Raw genomic sequence first — 27,346 nt, 5'->3', positions numbered from 1 at the left:
CGTGCTCTTCCTAGTCAACAAGTGCTGGCAGCCCTGATCCCTTGGTTGGAACAACCCTTCCCTCCCCATGTCCCCAGCAGCTCGCAACTTGCTGCAAGGCAGCTGGAGACTGTGCAGCCCAGGATGGCAGTTTACAAACATGAATCCTCGGCTTGGTTTCAGAACCGGATTCCAGCTCTAGGTCTGCAGCGGAGCCCAGCCACACTTTCAGGAGCGCATCTTCACGCTCTGAACTGGTGATCCTTAGATCACACCCTGGGGTTTGGAAGAGGCCTGTCCAGGATGGAATGGTCAGTGAGGCTGGGCCAGGCCACTAAGGCTTCACTTGGAAGGGGAAGAATTGACCAAAAGGCTTCAAGGTGGGTCTTCCTGAGGCTTGGATGGGTTTGGTCCCTCAACAGCTCATGGGGGAAGCTTAGTCCCCAGTGTGGCACTGTGTAAGGTCGTGCGGTTTTCACCAGGTGACCCTATTGGTAACTTGGGTGCTGCCTTCTAGAGGGACCAGCTCAACCTGTGGGAGCCCTGTGTTGGTTCTTACAAAAGTGAGTTGTCAGAAATGCTGAGCCTGACTCCTGAATTACAATCTGGCTTCCTGCCTGATCATGTGATCTTTTCCTTCCACCTACCTCCCCTCCCTTCCTTTCTCCTTTCTTTTCTTTCTTCCTTCCTTTTCCCAATCTTTCCTTCTTCCCTCCATCCTTCATCTCCCCTCATGCCCCCTCATCCAGGAACTGCATCCTGGTAGGGATGCCCGTCAATATGTGCCTGAAGGATTCTGACACTCTCTCCCCTGCAGGACAGATTTAGTTCATTCAAGACCAAGCAAGGCAGATGTCTGGAGTACCTGCTTAGGGCCCCTTGTACAGAAACCCATGTGACCCCGAAGTCAGGCAGTCATTCCCGCAGGCTCTGTGCCTGAGTGGAGGAGAGGCAGCAAGAACCAGGGAGGGTTTCAGAGCTCCATTTATGTCTCTGAATTTCCTCTGTGTTTCAACGTGATTTCTGCAGTGAATATGTCATGCCTGCCTCATCCTTCAAAATCAAAAATAAAGTGTGAATATCTGGGGAGCCACCACCTGGCAAAGCCACCAGGCAGGGAAGTTTGCCCAGAGGCCTTGGTCCTGGACCACGGAGGGTTCTGTGCAGTACCCAGGCAGCATTGTGCAAGGCCAGGGGGATGGGTTTGCCCCTCCCCCAGCTCCTCCAGCCTCCCCACCTCAGGCTGGGGGAGGTTCTTGCCCATCTGGTTTACTCTTTGGGGTTCTCTGAGTCAAGAATATTCCTGGGTCGTTTTGACAATACCCCCACCACCCTCACACATCTGCCGAATCTTTGCTTCCATTGGTGCAGGACCAGGAGATAGAGCTCGCAGTAAAGCAGGCCTTGGCTGCCTCTCTCAGCAACTGCTCCTTAAAGGACTCGTCCCCAAGATGGACTTCCCACCCTTGAAACTCCCAATGCCTTTCTTTGTCTCTGGGGCTGGGGTTACAGTGCTAGTACTACAGTGCTTGCTAGCATGCACAACACCCTCAGTCTGCTGCTTAGCACTGACTAAACCAGGCGCGCGCGCCTGTAATCCCAGCGCTGGAGAGGTGGAGAAGTTCAAGGTCAGTTTTAGCTGCAAAGCAAGTGTAAAAGCAGGCTGGACTACCTGAAGCCTGTCTCTAAACAAACACAGCTCCCATCTGCAGAGCTCCCACTGGCTGTCAAGTGTAGCATCTCACCGTGTCTGTGTAGTAATCCTGTAAAACAGAGAGACACTGATTCTCAGGGCCAACTCAGATGTTAGAGAGATGTTAGACCCCAAACCAGATTTTCTGGTGTCAAAACCCAAACTGAGCCTCCTTGGCTGCCCCTGCACAAAAAAAATTCCATCTTGTTCCCAGAATATAGGAGCCAGCCATGATAAGCTAAATACAAGCAGACCACCCAAAGGAAGTTCTTTACTTCCAACCATCATCACTTGCCAGAGTAGGACTCAGCCACTGATAAGTTTAATGGAGGCTCGAGTCTCAGGAGTTTACCCTGAATCTATACCTGGTTGCAGGAAGAACCACAAACTGAGATTACCCGAGTACCACCCAAGAACAGACCATCCAAAAGAAATGCCTAAAGTTCCAACCACTGTAGATAGGATCACCTGCCAGCACACATTCACTAGGACACCCCTTGACAAATGTCAGCCAGTCAGGGGTTATGAGCCTCAGAAACCCCTCACCCTACATTTCCTACTATAAAAACCCAACTCTAACTGAGCTTGGGGCTCTCTGTTTATTCCAACACGTTGGACATATGGAGAGACCGAGTTTGCAAACTTGCATAAAATAAAGGCTCTTGGCTTTTACATACGGGACTCGGTCTCCTAGTTGGTTTTGGGGGGACTTTGCAGATCTGGGTATAACACCCATAATTTGGGATCTTCTAGGTTTCGAATCAAATATTGTTTATTTGACATAACAGCCCCTGAGTGCTTGGTGAACGCAGACTCTGGGCTTAATGTCTTTATTTAATTTACTTTATAATTTACTTTATTTAATTACTTAATAATACCTTTGACTCTGTAAGACCCAAAAAGGAACTGAAGCCTAGAAGAGCCAGGAGCCAAGTTCACTCAGAAGTTGCGGGCAGCCTATCAGAAGAACGGAATCTGCTTACTGGACAGTGAAGGCCCAATCTGTGTAGTTAGATGCCTGGCACATCCCTCTGTCCAGGGAGAAGAAATGGAGCCCAGAATCACAGACTAGTGCACTTCAGAGATGTAGTTCAAGCTGCTACTAGGAAAACGACCCCTCAGTTAAATTATAGATAAAAGCCAAGCATTTTCCTTCCTTGGGCTTTTTTTTACTTAGAAAAAAACAAAACAAAAACTTCATGCATGTGCGCACCACAGCGCTCATGCCTTTCAGAAGCCGGTTCTTGCCTTGTTGATGTGGGGTCTCTATTATCCTGTGGCTTTGTTGCGTGCTCCTGGCTAGTTGGCTGAGTCTCCTATCTCCGGTCTTGCCCTAGGACTGCTGGCATCATGTTGACTGAGGTTTTCTGTCCTGTCCGGTTCCCGCAGTTGTTAGTCCCAAAAGAAAATCATACAGAGGTCTATATCAGTGATAAACTGGTTGGCCCATTAGCTCAGACTTCTTATTAACTCTTATAACTTATATTAACCCTTTATTCTTGCCTATGCTAGCCACATGACACGGTACCTTTTTCAGCGGGGCAGGTCACATCTTGCTTCTTCAGTGTATGGACAGGACTGCTGAAAGAGCTTCCTTCTTCCCAGGATACTCCTGTTCTCATTTCCCTGCCTCTACTTCCTGTCTGGTTGTTCCACCTATACTTCCTGCCTGGCTACTGATCAATCAGCATTTATTTAAAACATAAACGACAGAATACAGAATTGTCCTGAACCAGCATCACATAGGCATGCCACCCAATCTAACTTTTCACATGGACTCCAGGGAATGTACACTGGTGGCCAGGCTTCTGCAGCTGAGCTGTCTCTCTGGCTTCCTTACTTCCCCACTGTGATTCCCAGGAAACACTTGTTGCAGGAGGAATTTGAAAAATCTGTTCACTGGATGTTAATGCCATCTTTGCATAGAGTTTAAGGCAATGAAAGCCTTTTCCTCATGGGTCTTGATGTCTAGGGGAAGCCAAGCATCCTGCTTCTCCACCCCAGTTTGATCAGTGCTCCTGAGCGACACCCAGCAAAGCATTCTGCAGACCAGCTAGGGCCATGCAGCAGATTCTCCAGCTCACATCAACTGCAGGCCCAGAAGCAGACATTGTGTGGAAGAAAGATCTGAAATGGGGGCAAATAACCTGGGGTCTCCTCCCAGCCTGCTCACCTCTCTGGGCTTATTACCCTTGGCTCTAAAAGTAAGAAGTGCTAGCTAAGGCCTAACCACCAAGTTTTACAAGGAAAGGAAAACGGAAGGGAGCAGGGATTCGCAGGCTCTGAACACCGCCTCTCAAGCTGGTCTTCATATTCAGGAACTGCTCAAAGCTGCTGCCAGGAAAGGGGAGCTGCTATACCCTGAGCATTGTGCCCATGAATCTCTGTGTCCTCTGTGGGATGCTCACAAGAAGCCTGTGTAGCAACAAAAGAAGCAACCCATGAGTGCACGCGTGGATGGGCCTCAGGGCACCGTTACACTGGCTGAAAGCAGTCCGTCTCGAAGGGCTGCAGACTTTGAGTCCAGTACTCCAGCATCCTCCAGATGAGAGTGACAGCTGGGGACGGTGGTCACCTGGGGCAGGGTGGACATGACTATGCAGGGGGTGGTGGGAAGAGTCCTTTGGCAGCGACAAATGATTCTTATTTCCATTGGAACTTACATGCAGGTGCACACATGTGCATACACATGCATGTAAATGTGCCCCAAACCAGGCAAGTCCAGAGGAAGTCTGCAGTGCAGACTGGATCAATGGGTTGGCGTTTCCTGTTTTGAAACGACAATATCATTATGTAAAAGGGTGCCATTGAGAAAAGCTAGGGGCACCGCAGAATGACATCTCTCTCTCTGCTGCCCTGCTTTGGCAGCTTTCTGTGTGTTCACAATTAACTTCACAGTTGAGGAACACCCGAAGCCTGGGAGACTATTCCATCCTACAGATAAGGACCGCGGAGGTCATACAGGGCCACATCACTCTGAGATACGATGCATGTGTCTGACACATGAGCTTCTCTCTACCTCAGTGATTTGTGTGTGGAAAGAAATCTCCAGCACAGTCTCCAGTTGCACTCTCTCAAGCTCCCCCTCCCAGAGTGTTCTCTTTAAATCCATCGTGCTGGAGTCTGCCGGGAGACGGACGGTAGGAGCAGGTTTCATCTACCCCTGGCCAGGGGCTGGCGGCCATCTCGCCCCCTAGACGGACTCTGCTGTAGTGTGTTGTGGGAATCTAAGCATTCAACACCAGCGGGGGTGGAAGAGAGATGTCCTCGGTGGATGGAAGGCAGAAAAGCTTTACAAAAGCTTTCAATCCTGGGTCCTCTTTGTAGTCTCACTTTCCACCCCCAAACCACACGATGGGGTGGCCGGCTGCTTGCTTCAGCCAATTCTCCACGTCTTTCGGTTCAGGTAGCAAGTGAAATCCTGCTTGGCAAGTAGGCAGTACAAACAGCGCTTTGAGTAAAACCACTAAATAAATCAATAAATCAGTGTCTACTAATTGGCCTTTTAAACCTTATTCTACTTCATGTGCTCATTGCCTCTGCCTCACATCCGCCCAGGCTCCCACTGAAGAATGGCTGGCAGCGTGGCTTGCCCTCAGTGGGTAAAAGCTTTGAGTTTTCTTCCTTCAGCTTGTCCTCTGCAAGGGACCAGTCTGAGGCTGGAGTGGCCAGTGAGGGTTCTTCTCTTGGCCAGTCCGCCTGCTGAACCTCCCCCTAAGGCTCTTTAATGAGCATTGCCAAATCTGCTTGTAGCAAGAACCCTCCATGGTACGTGACCACGTTCTATGTCAGATCAAGGCCCCATGTCTGCCTCTTGCCAGGAGTGTCTGATCCCCCACTCCGTAGTAAGCCAGGACCCTTCTTGTTTAGCTAGTTCCCACTCCTGAGTCTGTCCCTCTTCCTGAGTATCTAACTCACCTGGCTTTGCTGTATTTGGGGCTGGGGTCAAAACTTCACTGCGAAGTCCCATTTCTAAGGCTTTCAAACCCACTGCAGAGGTCCTGGATAACTATTGTCTTATCCATGCTTCAGTGGTCAAATGCGATGAAGGCACCAAGATCTAACAGCGCTTCTGCCTACTTGAGGACAGAGGAGTAAGAAGAGCACACGCAAATCAAACAGTGAACACTCAGGGCAAACAGAGAAGGGGCTGCAGTGGTCGCCACAGCTTAATAAGCTCCCACTGTAGATTAACAAGCATCAAGGAGGAGATATTAATGTGCATCTCACCTTAAGCGTGCATAAATCCCCAGAAACTTGTCAGGTCTCAAGGTTACATGCCACTGTTAATTAAATCCATGTACAGGAACAGTGCCTTCAGAAAGGAGAAAAACGTAGTGCTATCACTAGGGGGGAATGCAGCGCAACCTATTTTGACATGCTCTGTCAGTGTAATGGCCACCAGCCACACGGCGCTGTGAGCATTTGCAATAAGGTCAGTCTCAAACAAGAAGCACTGCAGGTCAAACACTTATGTTGAACTTAAAAAGTTAGGTATGAAAGATGTAAAATACCTTGCTATTTCTTTTTTTCTTAAAAAAAAAGATTTATTTATTTATTTTGTATACAGTGTTCTATCTGCATGTATGCCTGCAGGCCAAAAGAGGGCTCCAGATTTCATTGTGAGCCACCATGTGGTTGCTGGGAATTGAACTCAGGACCTCTGGAAGAATAGTCAGTGCTCTTAACCTCTGAGCCATCTCTCCAGCCCCCTTGCTATTTCTTACACTGAAATGTGAACTAGTATTTCGGGTTACTCAGTTGGTTAGGACAATGACTAACATTCATTCTGCCCATTTCATTTCTTTATGTGGATAAGAAATTTGAAAATTCCAAGCTCTCCCAACCTGATGATACCTTGTAGCCTACACACACACACACACACACACACACACACACCGCCTGCTTACTCTTGCAATTTTTTTTTTCTGAAATGAAACTTCTCCTCTCAAGGAGATGGTATCTGCAAAGTATGAAGCAATGCTGAAGAGCCTCAAGGGCCTGTGTACTCAGCGACGTTTTCTTTGTAACAGGCACTTCTCAGACTCAGAACAAATGACAGGAATGCTAAGATCTCCAAGTGTTCTTACCTTGGAAATTACCGGCAGAACATTTCCTTTTATGTTCCTGAAACTAGGGTTCTATATGACCATCTTTACTTAGATGTGATGTGGATTTCATTTCTGGGGGTTTGGAAGTGATTTTGACAACACTTTAGCTCCTCTTGTTTTTTATTTGTGTGTGTGAGAGAGAAAAGACACACGGCAACTTTAGAAGCTGGCTCTTGAAAGGGATGCTTCACTGCCAGGCTGATCCCTCCCTCCCCCAGGGGCCTGCCTGCCTCATCTCTGCTGGAACACCAAGAACACCGCGCTCTTCCTGGTTTGCTTTCATGAAGGGGCTGCCAGAACACGGGAGTTATTTGAAGGTGTAAGAAATAGAAGGAGACTATTTCTCAATTCTACACTTTAGCTGCTGTAACTCAGTGTTACCTGGAAGAGCCTAGGACTGTGGGTGCAGGTCAGCAGCCGCCAGTCCAGCATCTCCTTCCTTTCCTGTTAGATCCCTGGGTGACAGGAGGGGCTATCACAGAATAAACCTCTTTCATGAATGAATACATACTGAGAACAGGTGCCCCCGTTCCTTACTGTAACGGCATCGGCACCTCCAACTGGTGATGATGAGCCTGCTACGGTTTGAAGAGAACTTAGTCTCTTAGTTGAACACCTGGTCCCTAGCCAGTGGTATTGTTTAGGGAGGTTATGTAACATTTGGGAAGGGGATCTTAGCTGGAGGAAGTAGCTCTGAGGTTTTACAGCCTCAGCCCACATCTGATTCCATCTTCCCATCTGCAGGTGAAATCAGCTGGGTTCCTTCTCCAGTCACATCTCCCCTGCCTGTAGCCAAGACTTGCCTAACACAAAGGACTCCATCCCTCTGGAACCGCAAGCCCAGATAAACCCTTCTTCCCTGTTGCTTTTCGTCAGGGAACTTTTAATCCCAGAAACAGCAGACACTAGAACACTCAGACGAACTCTCTTATAATAATGTAGATGTGAGGACCCTAAGAAAAGGAGTCTGCCAGGGGCAGTGAGCACCTGTGTGGACGGCAGACACTAACGTCAAGGGGAGGGTGTGGGGAACGTTTCAGAGAGGCTCGGGGTCAGGTTCTCAATCACTAATGTGTGTGAGGGGTTAGACAGGGGTGTGAACCTGACTGTCTTAAATTGGGCAAATCAGATGTGTAGTAGAGCTAAGTAACTGGCCCAGGGAAGAGTTCACTTCTGACCCGTGCTCCCCTTCGCGCCTAGCGGAAACACAGAATTCAATGTTTGGGTAAGCAACCTCTGTAGTTGGGCATTGGTCTAGGTGCTGGGAGTTCAGGGACAAGGAACCAGCCTGCCTCGTGGGTGTCTCAGGATGGCGAGAGGGACAGGTGTCAGCATAGGAGGCTAGGTGGAAATGGGGGAACTTTCGGCAGCAGATTTTAGAGCTGACTGTTGAATAGAAAGGAGATAACAGGAAAACAGCCAAGGCTGCAAAACCATTAAGCAATGGTGCATGTGGCTATTTCAGGTAGGAGGGAGAGGCCTGGGCCAAAACCCAAAGAGATGAGCAGGTGGTAGAGCAGGCTAGCCTGCAGGCAGCAGTTTCTCCAACTCAATCTCCAGAGACCACCACCTGCCATCCTGACATGGATGGCACCCTGGGACCCTGAGCTGAGGACCTGGATAGGCTGTCCACACTCCCGGCACAGGAGGCTGCAAGGTCAGCAATGGTGCTCTGAGCTGTTAAGTATGCAGTTATACTATGGGGCTACAGAAAATGAATGCAGCATACAGATCCTGGGGGACAGCTGGGGACCCGGAAGCTTTCACAGTGTGCTTACTACAGCTACGGACTCTGCCAGGACTGTGCGTGCCTGTGGTCTACTAGACCTGCGAAGTGTGTTCACTTCCACCGCAGAAGTGTTCTGAGCAGAGGTGAACAGGCGCTCATGTCCGCCTGCCCACATCCAGACAGCTCAACCAGACACCAGAAACCTTGTAAACCCCAGCCAGCCTGTGGCCGTCCTTCAGTTACCGCCAGCTGGATTTTACCAAGTACTGTGGAGACTCCTGAATGTCACACAGCACCAGAAAGAGAGGAGCCCCAAGGTGTTTCAAGACCCTCCTCTTGCTCCATCTTCAGTGGAGCGACTCCTAAAGAAGGTAGGTGAGGTCACAACTCTGTTACTTAGAAAAGTTTTATTTAGGGAAACATCAGAGCACAGAACTAAAGCACCACTCGTTATTGACTGTAGACACAGCAGCCTTGACTGTGAGCTCTGCACCCCCTTTAGATGAACTCAGCGTCAGCGTAGTGTGGCCAAGGGCCTCCCTGGAAGCACCACCTTCAGCAGTAGGGCGAGCGTCCCACGTGGTCTTCACAAGACTGTTTTCTGATGCCATCATTTGGTCTCAGTTTTTGGACCTTGTGGAACAAAACTGAAGATGAACTTAATGTCTGAAGTTGTTCTTCATTGGCTAGGCATTTTTACCAAGTGACACAGCAAAAAGAACATACATATTTTTTCTTGAAAGGCTTCAGAGAAATTGTAATCATTACAAACTTAGCCAAGCACAATGGTACACATTTAATCCCAGCACTAGGGAGGCAGAACTAAGGAGATCTCTAAGTTTGAGGCTAGCCTGGTCTATAGAGTGAGTTCCAGGACGGCCAGGGCTATACAACAAACAACAAACAAAAAAACCAAAAACAACCACCAAAAGTTCTGCAGGCTGGCCACACGAAGAAACCCTATCACAACCTCCCCCACCCCCCAAAACCCACAAAAAGAAAAAAAGAATGGAAATTTCACTGATACACAGAACACCACCGTAGTGAACGGCATCACACTGCAGTTACAGCATTTGAGAAAGGCCAGCTTGTTACAAAGTGGAGCTGACTATGTCTGTTTTACTAGGGAATGCCTGTCACACTGCAGAATCCTACTGTTTCCGCCTGTGTTGAGCAAGGAAAAAGTACCTAAGATAGAAGAAACTTTGTACCTTTCAGGAACCTACGAACAATTACTGATTAAAAACTACATGCTCCAGCGACAATGTACTCCACAGCTAAAGAGATCCAGAAATACAATGGGTCTAATTGAATGCAGGAGGGAAATGAACTACAAATTAGCATCTATTATATTCCACATTTGACACAATAGCATTTGTCAATCCCTTAAAAGAGGTTTGGTTCCTTTGAGACATAAGGCCAAAACGCCAATGATCACCCCAAAGGAGCCGTTCATCTCAGTGCCTGAAGACAAAACATTAATTGGTAATGGCACATTTTTAATTCACAGATCCTTTAAGAGGTTTATTCTGTACTGCTGAGACCAGGATCTTAAAACCCCCACTTCCCTGGTCACTGCAAGACAACCTTGAACCTAAATGAACTCGGAGAGTGATCATGACTCATTCTACATCAAAAGCTAAGAATCACCGGTGTTTCCAGGGAAAGGCTGTCTGTCTGCTGCTACTGGTCAGCGGAAGGAGCCTTCCCACTCTCCGCAGAGGACCACACGCCTATTAAATCAGATCCTAGATGTCAACAAAGTAGGATCCCTATCTTCCCTCGCTTGCTCGTTCAACAGAGGGCCTGGTGAGCTGGCTGCTGGCCTGAGCTGGTTTTACAGCTGAGTCAAAACGCCAGGCCTTTGTAGATTCGTACTGCTCGAGTAAACCAAGCAGCGTGCGTGTCCTGAAAGGTGTAGGCATCTGTCTTTCACAGAACAAAGCCACAGGGGCTAGGTCTTAGGTGGGAATGGACACGTCAAAAAGTGTTTATACATGCTAAAACACACACACACTACAGACCCACCAAACAAGGCGGGGTTTCCAGTCCCTAACAGCGCCACTCTGAAGCAGGGTGATGTTATGTAAGTCGTGTGTTGGCTGTGTCCCATCCTCCCCGCCTTGTGACTCCAGAAAAAGCAAGATTAATGCTGGTGGTCACTCCAGGCCGGAAGCTGCCCACCTCACCCGGATTCACTTTGACTCTAGAAAGTGAAGGGGAATAACAAAAAGACATTCTCTCACAAGTACGCAACCATGACTCAGTTAAGCCAACATCCAGCCAAGTCTCAGGCTGAAGGCAGCAGCTTTCTCAAGGGCAAAGCATACTCCCCTCAGTAGGACGAGCTACAAGATTTGGGTCTGTTGTAACTTTAAACAAGCCCACCCAGAGCTGAAGGACCTCTACACTGGAGAGTTCTATGTGCCCCTTCAGTAGAATAGCAAATGCGCCAGAACACTGCTTCCAGAAAGATCTGTGCGGCTCAGGCTGCCATGGTACTGTGAGTCTGGTTTGGAGACCTCTGCAGTCCACTAAGACTGAAAACAAGGCCAGTGGCCCCGCAGAGGTCAATCAGGAACTGCTATGTCTGTAATAAAGGGACAAGTGCTTACAAAAGCAGCCCCCTCATGCCTAGAGAAGGGTTCAAAGCCAGCAAGTCAGCGGGAGGAGGGGCTAACTCCAGGCCTAAGTGCACCGCTGGGCATCGATATAACAGCTCCTTGAAGCTGTAATTCAGCAGCAGCTGCAGCAGCACATGCCCCACGGGCTTCTCCCCAGGCCCTGAAAGGGAAGTAGCGGAGCCAGCCGCAGCTCAACTGCTCAAGACCACGGGTGCCATTCTGCCCAAACTTCAGTCTTAGAGGCTTTACGGCTGAAGATGGCCACCTGCCTCCTGGAAACCACCAGCTATGGAACTCAGGGCAGGGAATGGGCAAGGGGACTGGACAATATGGCTCTTCCAGATACCACAAAGTTCTACTTTCTAGAAGGGTCTTTTTTGTGGGTATTCTATCATCTCTTATACCTACTCATGTCTTCAGTGTGTGTTGCTAAGTTCTGACACCCTCCATACAGGATTGCCTGTTCATGCATGTCACAGTCAGTACCAAGTCAGATGCCTGGGATGCCATGAGTTCTACTGTAGCTCAATACAGCAAGGGAGGGCTAACTGAAACAGAGACCAAGGACCCAAACACACATTATGACCAAAGGACTACATGTGGCTGGGCTCGGAGAGTTCCTGATCTTCTCAAATATCATTCTTTATTACCTCAAAGTACATGCTATGCTACAAGATGATGCTTTTTGGAAAAAAAAAATCCATTGCCTAAGAAAAAACACTTTAAAGGTCAGTTCAAAGTAAAAAAAAAAAAAAGAACAAAACTCACACACCACACATACACACTGTAGGGTCCAACAAGCAGTATAAACACGTACAAATCAGTCCCTTAGCTCCCATGGCGCCACCACACATAATCAACAGGAAGAAGTATTGTGGAACAGCACCATTCAAATACCCAGCGCACTCTTGACATCTGAGTTCCCAACTCAGAACCTGCCATGGAAGCATAAGCAAATCTGCTTTCTGTGCATTCCCGAAGGCAGCAGCCACTCACGCAACGTCTGATGTCACCAAAAAGCAATTAGGTAGGTAAACAACTGCCCCTAAGACTGGCCAGAGGTACAGTGGGTGATTCCTTAGATTCCTTAGGGCTCTCATTAGACAAAGTGTTAAAAATGGGAAGATCTGCAGACCAAAGAGTTTTCAGACAAAGCGAGAACGTACGTGTTCACATGGTCAGAATGAGAACGGACTTTACCGAATTCCAAGTCAGAGCCTGTTTATAAAGCCAGGCCCTGTGACACAGTTGTGACCCTGGCACTTGGGAGGCCAAGCAAGGCAGACTCGCAATTCCAAGAGCAGGCTGAGCTACAGAGCGAGACCATGTCACAAAGGATAAACCTGTTCACAAAGCAGTGCTTACACCCATCCTGACCTCGTGTGTGTAATGTACTCTGTAATTCTTATCAATGCTAGAATGTTCTTCTCAAATGATCTCAATTATATAAATTAATCTGCATTTTTAAAAGTTGTGCTCCAATATACACAACCTGTCTCCAAACGCGTCAGCTCGGTGCGCGGCTCACATTGGGCAAAGTGGCCCTTCCTGTGCTGTTCTGTCAATGAGCTTCCGTAAAACGCTGTTCTTCTGTCTCAGATCTCTTGATGATGTCTATCAATAACGTCTAACTTCAGATTTCCCACGGGGCTGTCTCTGAAGCCTTCCTTCCGAGAGTCACCATAGCATGACCGATACACAACTCTGCCTCCTCAGCTGGGTTCGGTTGGCACCGCCTTGGCCTGCTGTGCTTGCAGAGGGCAAAGGGCAGCGAGCAGAGGTTCCAGGACAACGATCAGCTGAGGCTGGCAAGTGACGGGAGTCTGCCAGTGCGGAGCCACGACACCAGGTCACACCCAATTTAGGGCGCTGCCATGCACGGGCCAGGGTTGCTGGTAGGGCCAGTGAATGCTTTCTTTCTTTAATGGTCAGTAAGAGCACACAGAGGGCATTATTAAATTATATCCTGCCATGCTTATTATTATCTCATAAAATAAGACATCTCCCAAAGTGCTTGCTCTCCGGAAGCTCCAGGTCTTGCAACATGTCAGTCCAGAATGGCGTTTCTTTGAGGCCCTCGAGGGCTCTAGAAGGCTCTATGGTCTTACAGCCCTTTGATGAGGACATCAGACAGAGCCCATTACTCATTGCCACATTTCGTCCTGTGGGACGGTCCTAATCCTTTCTTCCATGGCACGCGTCTATCACAGTGACAGACGACACTTGGGCCATTGTGTCTATCGGGGACCGGTAAGACACACGCCACATCACTAACAAAGACACTTTACTGCAAACTAGCTACAGGCCCAACAGCGGGGCTTCGGCCGCAGAAACCATGGACTTGAAACTCAAGAACAAAACCGTCAGCAAGATGCATTCAGAAGTCTCTGTCGAGAGTTCTTCTCTCCGTTACTGGCTGTAGTGTCGCCGCTCAGGTCCAAATCTGTCAAAATTAAAACCACTATTTAGAAAGGAGGACTAGCAGGGAGCACGGTGCTGTTTACTCCACTGTGAGGACTTCTCACACACATTGTTTTACCGTGTCTGCTTCCTAGTCTGAAGTCAGGTCACGGCAAGAAAGTCAATAAACTCCCTCTTTTGAGAAAGAAAATCAAATGGTGGCTTTGGGAGTAACCAACCACTCTCTTGGTTATATGAGGCCTGCTCCAGAGGAGGGAATTCACATTTGTAGAGTAAACACAGTACAAAGCCCATAGCTCAGGAGGTCCTAGATTCTAGAAAGGTCAAATGAACAAGTTATCAAACTCCCTTCTATATATCGACAGTTCTACATATCGAGGCCGATCAGGGCGGCCTCGGCCGGAGCACCCGTCCTTCTGCGGTGGGCAGCAGTCAGTGCAGAGACCCACGACTGGTTTAAGTGCTGAGAGCAAGTGAAGTGGCTGCTGAGCACTCAGCCCTAAATGAGACATCTATTCCAACCCCCAACCTCTAAACCAAAGCTCAGGGAATGCCTATGGGGGGGGGGGGCGGGGGGACAAAACGCTGGCTCCTGAACGCGAGGTGGGTTGGCACCCAGCTCACTGCAGCGGTGGTCACCTGCACAAGACAGCCAACACGAGCAATCAACATCCTTGCAGGCAGCACTCACTGGACTCACAGGGTCACAGAAGAAAGGAAAAGAGAAGAGGAAAGGATAGGAAGGTGGGAAGGGCTATATCAGGGGACAGATTGTGGGGAAGCTGGATAGGATATCAAGACGTACTGTAAACATGCAAGAACTGGCCAAAGAACGAATCATCGATACTAAAAAGAAGGAAAGGCAGAGAAGAACAAAGAGATGAGAGGTACAGACAGGAAGACAAGGCAGAGACAAGAAGGATGCCAGAAACAGAGGCGGGGCAGGAGACAGAGAACACGGCACAGACAGAAGAACCAGAGGGCGGGCAGAGAGGAGACCGAGGAAGAAGCACAGATTGATCCTTGTTTGGAAACTCGGGGTAACAGCAATCTGTTCCCATGCTCTCCCCCAGGACAGCACTGGGGCGATGGTTCAAGTGACAGGCAGGTGAAGGTAGCCCCGACTGACGCAAAGGTGTGACTGTCCAGAGAGCCAACCCTACCTTTGAACTCCGTCGTTCGGCTCCCCTGGTCCTCTCCCTTGATCTCTGTGGACATGGGGGTCTTTCCATCAAAGACATCCATCTTGATCATGCCTAGGTTGGTCAGGAGCAGCATGGGATCGATGCCCTGCCCGTTGCTTTTAATGTTCTCCAGCACCTTAAGACACTTGTATGACTTCAGCTCACTTATGTTCTCTTCCAGAAAGAGGTTGTAGAGGCTCAAGTCGTTGTAGCCTTCAGACTTGAAATGCAGAACATCGAAAGTGGGCAGGATCTCGTAGACCTTGAGGACGTCTGTCTTCTGCCGGAATGGGACGAACAGTGTGTAGATGACCACAGGGGCCAGCAGAACGTACACCAGGAGGTTAATGAAGCTGAGCAGCTGGAAGATGCCCACGGCGATGAGCTTGCACTGAAGGCGATCGGGAATGGTGCTGTCGTTGCTCAGGATGCCCGACTTGATGTTGCACAGAAACTCGTCTGAAAGTGAGGAGAGGCTGAAGTAATAGCTCAAGTAGACACACGCCAGCAGGATGACGGCCAATGTCACCAGTCGGCAGCTAATGTACTTCATGATTAAATGACTGGAGTTCTTCTTCGTCTTCAAGTACTGCTCCACGATTGGGTACTTGAAGTGACTTTCAGATATCTCCCACAGACTGGAAAACGAAGCAAACAACAGTAACTGAGACGCTTGCCAGTCTCATCAAATGTCAAAGGCACAGACACGTTCAACACCGGCACACTGAAAACTTCAAACGCATTGACTATAACGTCACTCAAATACTAACGAATAAAACATTGCTTAAACCCTTTTTTTTCCATTTTAATATTCTAAACATTTAAAGAGTTTATATGAGTACTTTCCCTGCATGTGTGTAGTGCCCTCGGGAACCAGAAGAAGGTGTGAGATGCCTGGAACTGGAGTTATAGGCATTTGTAAGCCAATTTGTGGATTCTGGGAACCAAACTCAGGCCCTCTGAAGAGGAGTAAGTGCCCTTAACAGCTGAGTCATCTCTCCAGGCCCCCTTTTAATAGTTTAAAGACAATTTGGTTGATTAAATGTGAGTAATACTTAATAAGTTTTAGGGAAATGCCTGGTACCCAGGGCTCAATGTCTATTAAATAAATTTATCCGATCCAGAATAACAGCCGGCTTATTGTTGTTTTCAAACTGCAGTCTCTCACTGTGCAAACAGAATAAAGTAAAGAAATTTTAAGCCCAACTAGAACACATATGCTTCTACCAGGGAGGGTTAGGGAAACTCGGGAGACCCAAATGGCATTGTTCAGGTCCCTGGTTCTCCCAGAAGAGACTGCATGACAGTGTTTATCTATTATCTAGAAACAAAAGGGAAGAAAGAGGCAAACAAAGCAGTTAATTAATCACGATGCGCACTAAGACAGAGCCTGGAACTGTGACGGCTAGTTTTCTGTCATCTTGACACAAGCTACAACACTTTTCTAAGAGGGACCTCAACTGAGAAAAGACCCATAGCTTGGGCTTCATTTACTTGACTGTTGAGTGATGTGGGAGGGTCCAGGTCTCCGTGGGCAGTGCCGCCCTGGACTGGCAGTCCTGGGCGCTGGAAGGAAGCAGGATGAGCCACCCATTGAGAACAAGCCAGTAAGCAGCTCCCCGCCACAGTCTGTGCATCCGCTCCTGCCCTGCTTGAGTTCTTGCCCTCACTCTTTCAATAATGGAATGGAATGGTGGATTGTTAGCTAAAATAATCTCTTTCCCCTTCAAGTTGCTTTTGGTCATGGTGTCTTATCGCAGCAACAGAAGCCCTATGACGGGAATACGGCAAGAAGTCTTAGACACAAGACAGCTGTTGCTACTACTGCTATTACTGGCAATGGCAGAGCCAGAGGAAGAAAGCAACAAGGAGGGTCTCCACCTATTGGGGCCACTTATCTCACCCCTTCCATATGTTTGACTGTCCCAGAATCCTCTGCGCTTTTCCATTATAGACATCAAAGCAAGCAAGCTCCGTTTGAGACTTTGATCTATATCCCTGAGAGAACAACTTTCCAAAGGATGAGACTGGCCAAGGAAAGGAACACTGACCTGAGGACAGTGGGGAGGGGTTGTCCCTTGCCAGCTGGTGGCAGACACCCCACCTACCTACCCCCTTTCCCGCTCTTGGCAATCAGCACTCTGGGCTAGCCCGGCAAGGGAAAGGGCAGGGAACTCATCCTAGGACGGCTACGGGCAGCCTTCTGGAGCGGTTACCTTTGCCCCACGTTCTCATTCACTCCTGGAGGTCCAGGTCCATCTCTCAGGTCCAAGTCCCGTGCGCTCTTGGCAGCCTTGATGGCCCGGTTGTAGACTTTGTCGAGCTCTTCCATGATGAACTTCAGGTCGGAGCAGAGATGCGGGGCAGCCGCGAAGCGCCAGAACAGCGTGGGCAGGTACAGGAGTATGGCAAACAGCAGCAGGATGTAGGGGAAGAACTGGAAAGCAAGAGCCAGCCACGGTCAGCACACCCTCTCCTCAGCAAGCAGCTCGGAAGCTGTCCTGACTCTGCCAGGAGCTGCACTGGTCCCTGTTCTGGGGACGCACGAGCATTCCCATGTCGCTCACGGACACCAGCCGGCTGCCTGTCCATTACTGTTTGTTTCAATATCGGATCCAGAGTTGATCCTTTTTCATTCAATAGACATTAATTTGAAGGAACTGATGACTACACAGAAACAAAGAAAAGGAGAAGGAAGAAGAGGAGGAGGAGAAGAGGAAGAAGAAGCACTCCCCTGTCCCATAGAATGACTCCTCAAGAGAACCACAATTTAGAAACAGGCAAATGTCACAGTGACCTTTGCTGGGCTTTGTTGCTGTTGTTTTTCCTTTTACTTGTTCGGGTTTAAAGCTCTAGTTGTCTGTTTTGCTTTTTACTTCTTTGGAATCTGGGAAAATGCCAGAGAAACATTATGAAAAACTCTGGGTTTTTTCTGTCAGTGGTCTGTAAAGCAGCTGAAACAAGCGCCTAAAACGCTCCAGGGTGTGGAGGGCTAGACGGACACAGCTGGAAGAGATCTCTGGTGAGGCACCAGGGTTGGGGGACACACAGAGCAGGGTGTCAGGATGTCAGGAGACTGAAGGATGCCCTGGAACCCCGTCTGATTAGAAGTCCGGGAAGGTGGGAGCCCTGGGCTCCAGTGAAGCTCAGCCTTGTGGCTTGGGCCATGAGGTCACAGGGCCTCTGACCCTCAGTTTCCCCTCTCTGAAGTAGTCACGTGATACGGGTGTCATGAAGAAAACACTGGATGACTCCCGAAAAGATGCTGGCCTTCATGAGCACCAGAGGTCACCAGGAAACGCTAGCAGCAGGGCTTCCTCCTTTGAGCCCTTCTGACTACCCACAGGCTTGTGAGGCTAGGGGAGAGGAAGCTCGGAGTGGTTTCTGGCCCTAGGTCCCAAAGCTGGCAAGTCACCCAGTTAGAATCTGACCCCCAAGGTACAACTCCACACCCTCTACACTGCATTAGATTGTACTGTTCAGCCCCACAGTGCACTGTAGAGACACTAGGCTCACCCTACCTGGATGCACATCCTCTCCTGACCACCTCTAAGAGCATGCAGAACCTGTTCAGGAGGCCCGTGCAGGAGAGAGGAGCGGCAGGAGACTGTGACTGCGAAGGCACTGTGGGCATTCCCAGAACCCTGCCAGCTCTCCCCGGAGGAATGCCTTACATGTCCACAGAACCTGTCAGCTGGCACACTACTAGAAAGTAAAACCTCCAGGCTTTGGTTCGAACCTCACTTGCTTTTCCACGGCTGTCTTCTTTCCTGATCTAGGACTTGGCCCCCGGCACCCATCACCTCTGTGGCTGTGGGTTCATAGTTTCCTTGGTTTTGTCAAAATGCCTTGGTTTTTGCTTTGTTCGTCTCAATTGTTTTTGTTTCTAAATGCATGAAACAACACATACAGGTTCACAAAGGAAATGGGTCTGCTGATCCAGTTATCAAAACATGGAAAAGTCAATTGGCATGTGCTTTCCTATCACTAGCACGACACAGGCCCAGTGGACAGCCTCCTAGTACTACAGTTCTGGAGCAGAGACGAGGGAACCGCATAGTCCAGACAGAGTGTGCCTTCACTGGGTGATGAAGCCCTTGCTGGTTGTGTCCTAGAGTAATTTTCAATGCTAACTCTAGTAGAAGTTAACGAGAAATAGGTAATCACCCACTCACAAATATCCCGAAGCTCCCATGCGTCCTTCCTGGAATCCCTGATGTAACAGAAACAGAGAAAGAAACCCAGTGAACCCAAATTCGGCGGCACCCTCCAGGAGGCTGCACTCTGGGGTTCGCACAGGACGGGGTCCTTCAGTGTTAGCCTGAACTGCACACCCTGCAGGCTGGGCACTGCTGAACTACACCACGGCTGATTTAGTTTACAGTTAGCTGTGTTCACTCCATCCTTGTCTATTCTAGTCACGGTCTATTATACAAATTAGCCCGACAGCCATGCTGTTTCCTACAGTGGGAAAGCTAAGCACTTCCTCTGGGAGCTATGGGCAGCAGAACTGTTTCGAGCTTGGGCTTGTGAAATAGTTTTATAGGTCATGCTCTTTTGGGGGGTTATTTGGATAACAGCATTTACCTTGGACTGTTCCCCCAAAGTAACTGTACAATCTGTGAAACACACCCAAGGAGCATGGCATGGAGCCCAAAGGGCAAGAGAGCGCAGTGCACTGTAATTGGAAAAATGAATGTTTAAGGATCTATGTGGAGAGTGCTTGCAGTTTTCCAAATACCTGTGTAGCCTGGCTGCCCCTGCAGGAACATATAGAAATGCCTTGCTCTCCCTGCAGCCAGGCTGCCTCTGCAGGAACGTATAGAAATGCCTTGCTCTCCGGAGACTGCAGCCAGGCTGCCCCTGCAGGAATGTACAGAAATGCCTTGCTCTCCTTGCAGCCTGGCTGCCCCTGCAGGAACGTATAGAAATGCCCTGCTCTCCTTGTAGCCTGGCTGCCCCTGCAGGAATGTATAGAAATGCCTTGCTTGTTAGTTTTCCCACGCCTATCAAAAACAAAGGGACCATTCTGCATGTCTTTAACAAGGCATTCAAATCAATTCAACTTCAATATGAATTCAAAAAGTATTAGTTAAATTATAGCCTTTACAAGCCTTTGCCAGAGTAAGAACATGGAGAATCGCCAAGATGTCTGCATGAGGGGAACGCTTTGTTGCCAGCGCTGCTGGAGTAGGAGGGCCTTCTGTCTATGTGTTACTTTCATTGGTCAAATAAAGAAACTGCCTTGGCTTTTTGAAAGGACAGCAGCTTAGATAGGCGGAGTAGACCAAACAGAATGCTGGGAGAAAGAAAGCAGAGTCAGGCAGACGCCATGGCTCTTCTCTCCGAGACGGACACTGGTTAGACTCATCCCGGTAAGCCACAGTCAAATGGCGATACAGATTACTAGATATGGGTTAAAGCAAGATGTAAGAGTTAGCCAAAAAGAGGCTAGATATAATGGGCCAGGCAGTGTTTAAATGAATACAATTTGTGTGTTGTTATTTCAGGGTATAAGCTAGCCAGGCGGCCAGGCGGCGGGAAGCAGTCCTCCAAGCCATTATAACATGCTGCCTGCTCCACATTAGGACTGGGGTGCACATCACTCTGAACCCTGACTGCACCCCTTGGTACAATGTCCCAACTGGTTAGCACTGTGTTCTTCCCATGACAGTGAGACCCTCTCAGAGAACCACTTGCATCTCTCAGCCTGTTGACTTTCAAATTTGTTGTTCCTGGAAGGGGTTGGGGTCACATGACCTGGAAGGAGCCTATGGTTACCCAGAACAACTACCTCCATGGTCTAACTCTTCATCTAAGGCAAAGATCCATGCAAGTAACTAAACAGTGCTCCCCAAGGAATATGCCACCCATCTTACAGGGTTAAATGGATGGAACGTGGACTCAGAAACATTCCTAGCACCTGCCCTGTGTCAGGCAGTGAATGACATGGTGCATACCCCACACTTGCCCTCTAGGTTCAAGTACCACCATCTTACCAAAGATCACACAGCCCAACAATTAGAAATCAAATCACAGCGGAGCCGCAGAGAGTAAGTACTTAGCACAGAGAAAACAGAAAAGTCCCTAGAGAAAGAGGTCAGAACTGTCACAAGAGAGGCAGAGCCTACTGCTTACTGCACTGTGTAGCACATGAGAGAGAAAGAGCAAACAAAAATAGAAGTCTGACCACAATTCTCCTCTGTGGATCTTAGAACGTCCGCTTCCATCTGCCTGGAAGCTTCCGTCTGTCTGGGGAGCTCTCGCCTCTGCCTGGAAGCGTTTGTCTGTCTGGTGAGTTCTCACCCACCCAACATAAACAACATAAATAACAGAGACATGAGCAAGGGAGGACAGAAGGGTTGAGGCCAAATGATTGACAGAGGGTGAATAGGATCCCCTGAAAATCCAAGAACAAAGGCTGGAAAGATGGCTCAGTGATTAAGAGGACCCAGTTCGATTCTCAGCATTCACATGGTGTTTTAAAACTGCAAACTGTCTGTAACTCCAGTTACAGGGGATCTGACCTTTTCTGGGAACCAGGCAGGTTCGTGGTGCACAAGCATACATGAAGAAAAAAAGAAAAAAAAACCCACATAAAATAAATAAATAAACTAAAAGAAAAGAAAACAAAACAAAACCAAGAGTGTGAAACTGCTCAGAAATAAGGTTGTGGCAGACAGAGGTCTAGCCAGATCCAGGGAGGACATCAACCACAGGCCACAGCAGATACAGACCAGAGGTGGGGTCTAGAGAGTGGAGACCTGTGCCTACCACACGCAGAACAGGTGTGACAGCGTCCTCTCTCATCTCCGTCAGCACTTCCCCTTAGGTCTACGGGTCCTGAGAGACCAACCCCTGCCGTGGAGTCTGCTCTGGTCGTCATGGAGGTTCCAGGGAACATCACATGTCCTTAGGCTAGCAGCTGAACTATGAAGGCCCCACCCCGACACTGGACACAGCAGGACACTGGCAGGGCGCATGGTCAAAAATGCCCTGGCAAAACAACAAAGCAATTCAGAGAACGCGCAGAGGTGGCAAGGCAGGAGGCCACTGCAGCAGAAGTGACAGGACAGAGGTGAGATGAAAGGCAGAAGCCCTGAGGACTACGGGGGGCCTCTGGCCCATGCAGGGATAGGGCCCATGCAGGGGTGGGGCCCAGGCACTGGCAGCCGACATATGCACAGGAGAGAAGAGGGAGGGATGTGGGAGGCAAATCTAAACTGAGAGACTGGCATGAGATGCCTCTACTCAAGAACGCTGGGGGAGATCTGCGGTAGCATTGGAGAGCGAGGGAGGCATACGGCTTGTGACTCAGGACTCGACAACACACAGACAGCCGGAGCCCAGGGTACAACAGCAGAGACGATCCCAGGGAATGGGGCAGCCAGAGAGAGGACCCAGCTGCCGTCCTGTAACATCTCAGAGTCAGACAAAGAATGAATAGTGGACCAGACAGAAGGTCAGAAAGGACGTAGGTAAAACAAGATCATCTTGGATTTGGGAATATGAAATACAAGGGTGTGAAGGATGCCGGAACTGGCTGTGGGATGTTCGCATAAAAACTCACTTAAAGACAGTCCCAAATACGGGGAATAAAGAAGGGCGCCATCCACCCTGAACGGTGGTGCAGAATGCAGACAGTAAAGACATCAGGGTGAAGACAACCAGGCCGGTGGCATCTGAGGGTGGGTACCACTCAGGGAGTCCTGGAGAGGAGAGCAGGCTCAGAGTCTACATGGAAGACAGAAAGGACACAGCCAGGAGAATCAGAGCCACATACATGCAAGGAGTGAAGCCTGCAGGGGGCCACATGCTCCTATGTGCTCGATCCTGTGTGAGGGCACTTCAGGATTACAGACCAGGGTCAGGATTACAAAGGGTCCATGCACAGTGCCAAGACTTTGGGAGCCACACTGCTCCTACGGCTGCCATTCCCCTGGCTGCAGGGCTGTGAAAACTGTGTGGGGGCCAATGGGTAAAGGATACTACCAATTTAAAGCATTATTTGAAGAAAGGCTGGGTTTGGCTTGAGAACATGTGGCGTCCCGGTTTGCCAACCTGATCTGGGTGTCCTTTTGAAAGAGGGCTGTGATCCTCAGACCAGAGGCTTTGTTATTCTTCCTGGGGCTGCTAGCATCTCTGTGATGGCTAACTTTGTCAACCTGACATAGCCTAGGGCAGTGGTTTTCAACTCGTGGGTCACGACCTCGCTGTGGAATAGCCCTCTGTACACTGTGAAGATTTGTCATGAGTCGGTTTAATAAAGAAGCTGACTGGTCAGTAGCTGAACAGGATAAGGCGAGACGGGAAAGTCAACCTGAGAGTAAAGGGAGAAGGAAGGGTGGAACAGAGGGGCGGGCAGCAGACGCAGGGAGAGGTGAGATGGACATACCTCATGAGAAAAGGTACCGCCACGTGGCAAAGCACAGATAAGAAATATGGGCTAATTTAAACGTAAGAGTTAGCTAGTAACAAGTCTAGCTATAGGCCGAGCATTCACAATTAATATTAAGCCTCCATGTTGGTAATTTAGGAGCAAGCTGGTGGGACAGGAAAACTCCGCCTACATGACCCTTTCTTTCATGGGATTGTCTATTAGATATCCTGCACATCAGATATTTATAACACAATTCCTAACAGTAGCAAAGCTGGTAATGAGGGAGCAATGGAAATAATTTTACGGTTGGAAGTCACCACAGCATGAGAAAATGTACTAAAGAGTCACAGCGTTAGGAAGATACGAGTCTCCATGGTGATCGGTCACCTGCACAGCTGTGGGCGTGGCTGTGGGAAACTGCCTTAAGTTAACTGGTGTGGGAAAACCTGGCTCACCGTGAGAGGCACCATTCCCTAGGTGGGGTGGGAGGTGGTCCTAAACTGCGTAAGAGTGGAAGCTGAGCACAGACAGGCCATGAGCAAGCACGTATTCATTCCTCTTTGCTCTTGACTGTGGACAGGATGCGGTCTGCTGTGTTAAGGCCCCACTGTGACGGACTCTATATAACCTGGAAGTGTACACTGACATAAGCCACCTCTCCCATAAGCTGTTTTCTGCCAAGGTACCACAGCAACAGAAATGAAACTAAAACACAGACTTGCAGGCCCACGGGGATGACATCTGCCTGGCACACACTATTTAAGGAACACCAGTCTACATCGATGGTGCCCGGTCAGGGCTCCAAGCCAGGCAGGCCAGCAGCACTGCTACATTCCTGGCCTCATCCCCAGTGTTAACAGTTCCACCCTAGCACTGTGGGTGGGGCTCAGATCCCTTGTTTGCATTCGTTCCAGGTAATGCCACAGGCTTTATGCGAATCCTCCAACTAGGTCTCTGACTCCACATTAGAGAACTATTTTACCTGCCTTGTTAAGTACTTTTTATTCTTATTGTATCTTTTAAGGGCTCTGTTTCAAAGCGAAACCTCACTAATCTTTGCCGAGCCGACAAGCTGGACAGGAATGACGCGAAAGAGAGTTCACCGGTCTTAGAGCGCCCCCTGCTGGTCTCCTGGATGCACTCACATGGGCCACCAAAATCCCGGCTCAGCACCACAGGAAGCCATCAGCAGGGAATGCAGTGAAGAGCGATGTGGAAGGAGACGAGAGAAGTCTAGCCAGCAGGGACAATCACCCACTGAGGACGCCGGTCCACGGTGGCAGTCACTTACACATTACACTGAAGAATGTCTTTAGGGGTGTGTGAAACTCCTGGTTTAGCTGGCGTTGAATTGAGACATGTTTAAATAAACTCCAGTCTGTGAGCAAGCACCTGGAGACCCTAGGCAGGACACACTGGACTGCCACAGTGAGCCCCTTAGGAAAATGGGTTTTAGAGGATGATCTGGGCAAAGGAGTTTTATGTCCTGAAGTTTTCCCCATGTTTTTGTCTAAAACTACATCAAATCGTCCTATTGCATGGTTATTTAAAGTATAAGTTGTACCACTATAAAGTATGTTTACTTTTTAAAAAAGTTTTCCGGTTTTCCATTAGCTACCCACCTAGTTTGCTTGTTTTCTCTCTCTCTCTCTCTCTCTCTCTCTCTCTTCGTCTCTCTCATTCTCGCCCCCCCTCCCCGCCCCCAGACAGAGCTTCTCTGTGTAACAACCCTGGCTGTTCTGGAACTCACTCTGTAGACCAGGTTGGTCTCCAGCTCACAGAAATTCACCTGCTTCTGCCTCCCGAGAACTGGGATCCAGATGTGTGCCACTACCCAGCTTAGGTTAACTAGGTTTCTAGATTTTATTTTTAAACATTATTTACTTATTTAGATATCATTTTATCTTTAAACGTTCAGTGTGGGGTACAGGAACTCTGATTACCACATCTGTGCCCAACTCAGAAAGCCACATCCTTATTCCATCCAGAAGGGCTACTATTCCAGTTAGAGAAAATCTTGACCTCTTTTATGTACTAGACTTGTTTTGTTTTTAGTTATGCGTGTGAGAGTATGTATATCATGTCTGTGTGGGTGCTGATAAAGGTCAGATGGGGACAGATCCCTGGAACAGGGCTACAGGCAGACATGAGCTAGCTGACGTGGGAACTGGGAACCAAGCTAAGGGCCTCCGAAAAGCGGGACAGGCTTTAACTACGGTCCCATCTCTTCAGTCCCAAACCTTGTTTTGTAAGGCCGGCTCTTTTCTAGGAGCATGGAGATCAGACTCCACACCTGGCGGTGATAGTGTAAGTATTCTCTGACAGTTCTGTAAGCTAAGACGCTCCTGCCAAGGGCCCTGGGGCTGTCCTTCCTTGCCTCTCCCAATACCCCTTGGCCCAGGTTACAGAACACCTTCCCCACAAGTATTCCTACATGATCCTGCCTCTATGTGTGCCTATGTCCAAGTTCATTCCTTGTGTGAGGACACCTGCCATCTTGGAGGCGGGGCCCAAGATGACATCTCCTAAGTCACTGACTTAGCAGATCTGTTTCGATAAAGTCATATCTAAGGTACACAGGGTTAAGGCAACAACATAATCTTGTAGGGAACACAATTCAACCTTGTAGGTCACCTTGGTCTCAGTCGCTAGCACACCCCTGGCAGCATCTGGCACAGGCTACTGTATTGACAAGCTGACATTTACAGGACAACCAGCTCCTTAAGCCTACAGTACACCAGCTCTGTCTTCTGTGGGCTCCTCTTAAGCCCCAACTCTCCAAGCTAGATGCCCCCCTTAGAATCCGTCCAAGTTTCCTCTTACTCGTCAGCATGGCACGGTCTACAGTTACCCGATGGGGGAGCCCCAAATGAGGAAGTGCTTAGATTAGCTTGGCCTGTGGGCACGTTTTGAGGGAACTGTTGTGATTACTAAGCGGTGTAGGAAGAAGCAGCCTACTGTGGGCAACACACTGCCTGGGCAGGCGGGCATAGGTGTGTAAGAAAGCTAGGCATGATCCTGCACGTGAGTCAGAGAGCTAGCCAGCAAGCAGTGTTCTTTCAGAGTTCCTGTCTTAAGCTCCTGCCCTCAGTACCATCAGTGGCCAATTATAACCTAGAAGTGGAAGCCAAATCAATGCTTGCCCACCACACTGCTTTGGCCAGTATTTATCCCAGCTGAAACAGACCCCATTCCGTCTACACCCGCCCTAGAGGAGTCTCCTAGCTTCCACACCAAATTCCCAATAGATGACAATATTGGCACTGAGAACCATCTTTCCTATCTACCCACAGCCCAGGGGTCACAGAGCAGCTCTGGTTAATAGCTGAGCAGTCATCCCCTTCTCTTTCTCAGAGTTCCGGCATCCTGAGCCAATCCTGGGCCACATCCAGTCTCTGCTCCTCCCCGCTAAGTCTCCACGTTCCAACAGCACATCTTTCTGGCCCTCACTCCTCAGACACCTGAAATGCCCTCTTCCTGTGCCCCCAGGCATGCTATCCCGGGTGGAGAGTGTGGGGCTGATTAACTGCTGCCACCAACACTGCTGCCTGTCGCCCTGGTGTGACATCACCGTCCGGTTGTCCACAGCGAGTCTGCTGGCTCTGGCATAGGCTCTCAATATCCCCTTTCAGGATCCCATGGTGTCACCTTGTAGCTGGATACGTGACACTTTCCTGCCTCAGAAACACCCGCTTGCCTTGTCTGCTCTGAGCCTGGCTCTCCGGGTCTTCTGTGCCTCACTAGGCTCTCCCCACCCCACCTCTCTTCCTTCCCAACCTAAACTCTCCTTTAGTGCCTAGCTAGTGGCCCTCCCTGCCTCCCCTCCTACTGACCAGAAGTCCCTCTGTGCCTGGCTAGGTTTTCCCAGCCTCTCCTCCCACCACTGCTGAAGAGCAGCTCTTAGAAGCCAAGCACCGCTCAGAAACATACAGTGGCCCTGCTGATGCAACACCTGTCTGGGAGTCGCAGCTCAGACCCCGTCTCTGCAACCTCGCCTCCATCCTGATCTGCAGGGCCACCTGGTCTACGTCAGGACAGGCATGTCCAGGGCATGCTTCACTGCTTCGCTCCCAGGCCAGTAGTCCTCAACCTTCCTAATGCTGCAACCCTTTAATACAGCTCCTCGTGTTGTGGTGACATCAGCCATAAAACTATTCCCTTGCTACTTCATAACTGTAATTTTGCTACTGTTATGAATCATGATGTAAATATCGGATATGCAGGC

General features: G+C 49.2%; 1 protein-coding gene across 1 annotated transcript in view; it reads right to left on the bottom strand.

Moving 5' to 3' along the window:
- Positions 1-8,904: 8,904 nt before the first annotated feature.
- Positions 8,905-27,346, bottom strand: part of Panx1 (pannexin 1) — a 44,802-nt gene continuing 26,360 nt past the window's right edge. Inside the window, 4 exon segments of the mRNA XM_048433772.3 lie at positions 8,905-13,517; positions 13,520-13,579; positions 14,721-15,379; positions 16,958-17,178. Of these exon segments, the coding sequence (XP_048289729.3) occupies positions 13,435-13,517; positions 13,520-13,579; positions 14,721-15,379; positions 16,958-17,178 (1,023 nt within the window). The 3' untranslated portion in view covers positions 8,905-13,434.

The sequence above is a fragment of the Myodes glareolus genome, chromosome 4, assembly GCF_982192425.1.
Source record: "Myodes glareolus chromosome 4, mMyoGla1.1, whole genome shotgun sequence".
Lineage (NCBI taxonomy): Eukaryota > Metazoa > Chordata > Mammalia > Rodentia > Cricetidae > Myodes > Myodes glareolus.
Note: the sequence above shows the minus strand (reverse complement) of the source record. Positions and strands in the feature narration are given on the sequence as shown.